Genomic DNA, 7,351 nt, shown 5'->3' with positions numbered 1-7,351 from the left:
CACATACCTGGCAGCTGTTTAAACCATAACATAGACTTCTCAGAATATATCCAAGGCAATTTGAATAGTGAGGATGTTAACACCACCCTCCACCTCCCTTCCTGTTACGTTTTTCAGGAGAGGATATTAGTCTTCAGCCCCAAGAACTGTTGGTGTGGCACAAGGTTGGACTCGGTGATCTGGAGGTCTCTTCCAACCTAGATGATTCTGTGATTCTGTGACTGTTTGAGCATTACAATTCTTCCCTCCCTTTACAATACACTGAAAACAAATATACATAAAACATCTCCTGAAGTTCAAAAGCATGCATAAACATGTGCACCAATATCCTGCCTCTTACAGTGGACTGGCTGTTATGGGAAAGCTGAAACCTCTAGGGCTAAGTACATAATCTCTTCAGTAGTCCAGCATCTAAGGATTCTCCCAAACACGAATATTCCAGACCACAGTGCCATAGTGCATTTGGCGTTCAATATATTAAACAAACAAACAAAAAAATAAAAAAGCTTTTTGAGCCAAAATAAGAATACATTTCCCACAAAAGACAGGTATCCAAATAAGTATAATACAGGTCTGGGCTTTTGTTTGCTCTCTGTCTTCAGTTTGATAGATCTTGTGCTAAATATTTCACACAGAGAATTGAATTATTTCAAACTGTAAGAATGTAGCTGCTGTGGGTTTGGAGCTACATGAAAAAAAAAAAAAAAGTACTTGAGCAATGGTTTCCCACATCACAAATGAGTGCTTTTTCTCAGAGCTCAGTGTGGCTGCTGCTTTGGCCATGTTTCAGAAGAAAGCAGTGCCATTGCTGCCACCTTTCCTATAGTGCCCTATCTGGGAGCATTTTCAGCCTGACCTGCTGAAAATTCCTTGGTTTGGTTAGACAGCCCAGGAACAGCTTTCCAAGGGAGTGCTCTCAGATTCAGGGACCTACGTTCTGCTGAAACTCACTACAGACACCCAACATCTCATATAAATTTTCCCTGTTAAGCACAGCTGAAGCAAAAGATGTAGGTTCAAAAATAAATAAATAAATAAATAAATAAATAAATAATCATTAACTGGTTTCTAATTTTCCCTTAAAATGAAGCTTATTGATGGCTTTCTCACCAGTGCCTGTCCCGGTTAAGGGGAGAGGAATTTCTCCCTTAACCAGGCTAAATATTCCATGAAAATGGTTTGGCAGCCTGAAGCCAACCCAGGACCATGCAGAACGCAGAATATGGACCATGCGCCCCTAAACTGCCCCAGAAATCTGTTGTGCAGGTAATACCTGAAGTGCATAGGCAGGCTTGACATCCACTGAAAACCACAGAATCACAGAACTGTTTGGGTTGGAAGGGACCTTAAAGACCATCTAACTCCAACCCCCCTGCCATGGGCAGGGACACCTCCCACCAGCCCAGGTTGCCCAAAGCCCCATCCAGCCTGGCCTTGAACACCTCCAGGGATGGGGCACCCACAGCTTCCCTGGGCAGCCTGTGCCAGGGCCTCACCACCCTCAGAGTGAAGAAGTTCTTCCTGACATCTAATCTAAACCTACCCTCTTTCAGTTTAAAGTTATTCCCCCTTGTCCTGTCACTCTACTCCCTGACAAAGCGTCTCTCCCCAGCTTTCCTGTAGGCCCCCTTTAGGTACTGGAAGGCCTCTATAAGCTCTCCCCGGAAACTTCTCCAGGCTGAACAACCCCAGCTCCCTCAGCCTGTCTTTGTAGGAGAGGTGCTCCAGCCCTCTGATCACCTTCATGGCCCTCCTCTGGACTTGCTCCAACAGGTCCAAAATGCAGCTAGAGGAGGCACGGCACATCAGCCTTTTGACTGCTTGGTGATGAAAACACTTGTGCAGGATGGAAGAGACCAGGGTTCAGTCTCGTCCTCTAAAATCCACAGGAATAAAACCTTCAGATGAAAAATAGATTTTTCCCTCTACCCTTTCTTGGCCACCAGATAACAAAATCCAAATCTTTTTCTGATCCAATAAAGTACCAGCTAAGCATGACTGGTAGAACTGAGTCAGGTGGAGAATACAGTTTCTTCCCAACACCTCAACAGCCACAATGACTGGAATGAGGAATGAGATGAGTGAGTGAGTTTTGACTAGATAAAGCAGGAGGAGGAACTGAAACCAACCTCTCTCTTCTGCCACAGCAGCTTTATTTCAATAAAAAGCAAATGAGTACAAAAACTGTTTTATGCGTATGGAAGGATAGGAAGATGTAATATGTCTTCTAATCGACATGTTCTAAAAGAAAATGGCAAACCATGCTCAGTTCTTCAGAAAAAGCACTTATTCTCATAATGAGGTTCCTGGCAGACAACTCAAGCTGACGGAGCCCTGCAAAATGACAAGGAAAAACATGGCTAAGTTTTGCCCATGTATTGCTATTTGCCTCAGACATCAGCTACAATCGTCTCTTTGCCTCAGAGGTGAGCTGGCTGTCACCCCAGGTTGTAGTATCTTGGACTGCATTCAATCCTAACTCCTCCTGGGCATCAGATAAAGAGACTAGATGTCTACCTCAGGACTCTGGGTTCCTCTGCAAAGGCGACTACTTAAAGGTTTGATGTGCCGCCCAAGCTCTTAATTGGATCCAGCCTGTAATTTGTTCCGCAATAGGATGACCCAGCAGGGCTTTTTACAGCACAACATGAAAGCAAATGCAGAAAAAGTGACAATGCAGCACTACAAAGTTGTTTTATTGATTGTATAAATTGCCTCATTCAACAGCCTTAGGCTGACTATGAATATTTCAGTGTTGTGCACCTCTTCAGTTTCACATCTAATGTGCTTCTGGAGTAAACAAGTGACGCTTGGGAAAGCCTGCCTCCTTTACAAGCAAAAAGGGTGCCCAAAGAAAGCTCAGCAGCAATCAGCTGGAGATTTTAAAGAGAACTGAGGCACAATGGAAGAATCTTATAAAGCACATTTTCAAAATAATTCTGTTATAGCCAGCTGGGTTTGTTGTACTGAATTTAAAGGAGGTAAATTTTGTCAAAATATAATACCACTAGTTAATTAATATATATATATATCAAAAAATCTGCATTGTTGAAAGGAAATGAATCTTCAAAATTCAGACAGCACTGGAATTTTGTTATGGTACTACACTGCCCAAACAACCAAGAACTTAACAACAGATTCCAGAAAAGCAGTGGCAAAGTGCTGATGGATGTTTCAACACATTTCTCTAACACTTTTAATTTTGTTTAATGGTGTCACATGGATTTGTGAGCCAAATGCCAGCAAGGGCCTCATTCACAGATTGTGAATGAGGATGGAACAAGCAGATGTCCACACTAAAAATGCACTGGAGGAATAGGGTCTTGCCTTGTAAATAGGCAAGTTTTTTTTTGTTTAAATTGGCTACTTTTTTCCTGTTCTTGGTAAAAATCTTTATATTACAGGCAGTTAGACTTCTCAGAACCAAAATGTTTACAAGTATTTGCATATTCGGCACCAAATCGGACAGGAGTGTGCAATGGACAGAACTACTGGATGGCATGACCTTAGACAAAGTGCAACCTGGACAAAATCATCAGGAATTAAATGTTTTAAACTAACCTCTGATTAAGTCTTGATTTGTGGGAGGAGCTGAGAACCCAGGTCATGCATCCCAGTATTCAGAAACCAGCTCTGGAATGTGCAACTGAAAAATTTCTACCTACCTCTGCCCACAGAGGGGTTGATGTTACCTACACAAAATCTTAAAAATCTGAACTGTGAACATGCTATACAAATGCCAGCTGTTACCATGGGTACGTCTGAAGCTGGCTTGACATCGCATGAATAGCAGATTATACATTACCACATAAAATCTTTCTGAAGGAGACAGCCTAAAGAAGTGTTCAATGCTGTCACAAAATGGGACATGCCGGTTTCTTGCCAACCGCAAGTGAAACAATAAAATCCTCGTGGTCCAGCAGCTAACCACATCTCAGACTCCAGCACTGGGAAAGCAAATAGAACCACAACTGACATTAAATGTGAACAGAATTGGGATTCCAAACTTTGTGCAGCGTAATGCATCATTTCAGTTTTTATCTTAATGTTGAAGCATTTTAAAATGACCTTTTTTAATCATTGATCCACTCAACAAGGATTTCTTTGTTTTGTTTTGGTTTGTTTTTCTGTGTGTTTGTTTGCTTTGTTTTTAATGAAGAATAGGTGAAAGCAATCCCTTTTATTCTTTTTCCCCCCATTTTTCTCCATTTTTTTCCCCCTAGTCCCACACAATCCTTCTGCTAATTACCATTGATTAGAAAATTGCTGGCCAACTGCCCCTGGCAGGGTAGTGATCAGTTTACTAGCATTGCATGTCTTTCACAAGGTAGGGAGGACTGATTGGTGGTTTTAGACAATTAGCAAGGGGCTGGCAGAGCTCACAATTGCTTAAATGCTGAATGTTCCTGAACTGCTGAGGGAAATTACTGGATCAATTAAAGCATGTGACTGGATGTCTGCAAGTAGATATAAAGCTAGTAAATGAGGTTTTGGCTGTTAAGGAGCAGAGTTAGAAGCTAGTTGAAGGGGAAAAACTAACAGTTGTTGTTACATTTGTTTTTTGTTTTTTTTTTTAGTGGTTGTTTATTTTAAACTATTGGGATTGGTTTGTTTCCATTGTAGTCTGCTACTAGTATTAGTTAACTACAATTAAAAGCTATTATTGACTTAAGGCAAAGGCATCTGGTAAAGAGTAAGATCTAAAATGACTTTCCTTCCAAAGTGGCTAACTTTTCTAAAAGGCAAAGAGGTTGTTATTGCTAACGCTATAATTGCAATATTGACAATTGGTGGGCAGCAACTTTTCTCTTTCTTTACGTTCAGCTGTCCCTGTCATGTGGGGCAGAACCTCATCTATGGGCTGGCCTTTCTAGGTGTTCCTGCACTGATCCTTCTGGTTGTTGGCTATGCTCTGAACAACCAGACTTGGAGGCTGGTCACAGGCAAAAGGTCTCCGCTTCGTGCAGAGGGCACGCAGAACCAGCTGCTGCAATGCAAACTGACCTGCTTTGTCCTGTGCAGCATCACTGGCAGAGCGCTGGTCGCTCCTGTAACGTGGCTAGCAGTCACCCTGATAAATGGCTCCTACTACGTGTGTGCCATGAGCGAGTATGTCTCTGTATATTATTATGGAGCTAATCCTAACGTTACTGCTAGTGAACGCAAAAAGATACTGGCTGCGTTCCCTTGCAGTCAGTTAGTTCCTCCAGAGCTGAGCCGGGCAAGAGATGAAGTGATTCTCCTACTCCGATACCAGTCACAAGTGAGTAACTCACATTGTTTCTGCTGTGAGAGATGTTGCAGATCTAATGATAGCAGTGAGTTAATGCAGCAGTGTGAGGATAAAACAGGATCAATATCTTCCGCCTTGAGTGCCAAATCTGTGTTTTGAAGCCTGCTTTGTTCTGGTAAGGGTAATTAAACTTTCAGTATGTAAGTTATTACTTCTGACTGTTCCATTTGCTACCTGCTACTGGAGGATGCATTCCTGTATGTTGAAAAGTACCTCCAAGCAAGATCAATGGAAGTCTGAGAGCCACTGAAGGGCAGGAAGGTTCTTGATCTGAGCATAAGCAATGTGACTAAGGGACTGAGAGAGCACCACGCAAGCCAAATTTAAGTTGTGTGTTGTTTTTTCTTCTTTTAGATCAGACTCAATTCTAGAAGCTTACGTATGAGATAAATACTAGAGGGAATAGTAAGTTGTTACTTCGAAGAAAATGGGTTTTAAATTGGGTATAAGATAATTTGGGCTAGGAATTAGAGGGTTTATCTGTTACAGATTCACAATAACAGCTGCAGAGGCAACATCTTAACATACTATGCAACAGAACTTCCTTAAATTTGATGGAAATAAATGTATTGCATGGCTGGTTGCAGTAGGCAGGGACTGAGTGTGATGGCAATAGTCACAGGTTTATACTCTGTTAACCTTCTTATTCAGGAAGAGAAAGTAAAGGTTGTCTTATGGGCTTCTTATTATTTTTTTAACACTCAGAAGTGACCACTGTGGGTATTTCCAGCTGTAGCAGCTTTTGTTTGTTTGTTTTGTGGAAGGTGGCTGGCTGGCTTCTGATTGCTGTGGTAGTCATCACCGTCTTCCTGTCTTACTGCCTGGCAAGCTGCTTCTCCCCGCTCAGCTTCCTACACTTCAGATACTGGACCAGCTATGTCCATAATGAGCAGGAGCTCTTTGATGAAGCGACAGACCAGCACTCCAAGCTCTATGCCATCCAGCACATAAGGAAGTTTTTTGGCTTTGTCCCAGGGAGCGAAAACGTAGGAGAAATCCGTATCCCATCTCTCAGAGAGTGGCAAGCCATTTCTGGACTGGCCTTCCTAAAACTGGTGGATGAGGAGCATTATGACTACAGCCTCCTCCATGACTGGGCGCTCAAGGGTTCAGTAGACAGGAAATACCTGAAGCTTGATGAAGACCCTGTGACCACCACTTAGCTCTGAGGGTCTGAACCCCACCAACACCTTGTAGAAAAGCAGGAATGTGTCTAGCTCTGCTTCAGACCTGAGCTGCTGAGGAACTTTCTGAGACCTTATTACATAAAGCACGTGAGCAAATACCTTGTTACTGTCATCCTTTGGGTGCTTATAGGTATCTTGTGATGGCATCTGACTCCCGTGAGATGTGATGGTCTACGTCCAGATTGCTTTCTAACACTTCTGCAAAAAGGATGAGTTTTACTGGGAAAGTAGGCTGTCCCCAAATTCTTTTTATCCCCACCCATTAGCTATTAATTTTTAAATATTTTTTTTAGACTCTGAACAATTAAACTGTATGAGCCTGAGCTGTTCTGTGCAAAGTGAAAGTGTATACCCAGCTTTGTCTTACTGACCCCTAGCAGAAATGCCTTATTTTTCCCCTTCCACTTCTTTCTTATATTATGTGAATTAAATTTACTGAGCTAAACACAAATTAAATCCGTGGATATAGCAGTATAGAAGAAACATAGGGAAACTTGAGCAACAGAAGCTAAGTCTAGATACAGTGATAAGAGAACTGTCAGTTCTGCTAAAAAAGATAAAATGCTCACTAAGATGCACTGGATGGAGGGGTTCAGCACACCACAGCTGTGGGTTTTTTAAAAACAAAAACAAACAAAAAAACACTACATGTGAAAGCTTGAATTTAAGTGCTTTCTGGCTGAAAGCAATAGCAGAGTCAATCTCCTGTTCCTTTTGCATGAACTACAAAAACTGTCAGCTTCCACCTGTGTGCTGGCCTACTACACAAATAGCAAATCAGGATGGCAAAATCTCACTCTGGAGTAAGGTTTGTGGGGGGAAAAATACAATTCAGTCATTCTACTGTGCCCATAAGTATTACTGTGGTTAA

The 7,351-nt window shown here is 42.0% G+C and overlaps 1 protein-coding gene across 1 annotated transcript; it reads left to right on the top strand.

Annotated features, from left to right (window-relative positions):
* Positions 1-4,501: 4,501 nt before the first annotated feature.
* On the top strand, positions 4,502-7,213 carry CALHM4 (calcium homeostasis modulator family member 4). The gene is made up of 2 exons (XM_013175697.3): positions 4,502-5,263; positions 6,058-7,213. The coding sequence occupies exons 1-2, from the start codon at positions 4,706-4,708 to the stop codon at positions 6,454-6,456; spliced, it is 957 nt and encodes a 318-aa protein (XP_013031151.3). The 5' UTR covers positions 4,502-4,705; the 3' UTR covers positions 6,457-7,213.
* The last annotated feature ends 138 nt before the right edge of the window (positions 7,214-7,351 follow it).

The sequence above is a fragment of the Anser cygnoides genome, chromosome 3 (genome assembly GCF_040182565.1).
Source record: "Anser cygnoides isolate HZ-2024a breed goose chromosome 3, Taihu_goose_T2T_genome, whole genome shotgun sequence".
NCBI lineage: Eukaryota > Metazoa > Chordata > Aves > Anseriformes > Anatidae > Anser > Anser cygnoides.
This window is presented reverse-complemented; position numbering and strand designations above follow the sequence as displayed.

Excerpts from the sequence above, each read along its gene's own strand:
- CALHM4 (XM_013175697.3), top strand. The coding sequence starts at position 4,706 with ATGACTTTCCTTCCAAAGTGGCTAACTTTTCTAAAAGGCAAAGAGGTT. Across the intron at positions 5,264-6,057 it reads TACTCCGATACCAGTCACAA|GTGGCTGGCTGGCTTCTGAT; the intron begins GTGAGTAACTCA and ends GTTTTGTGGAAG.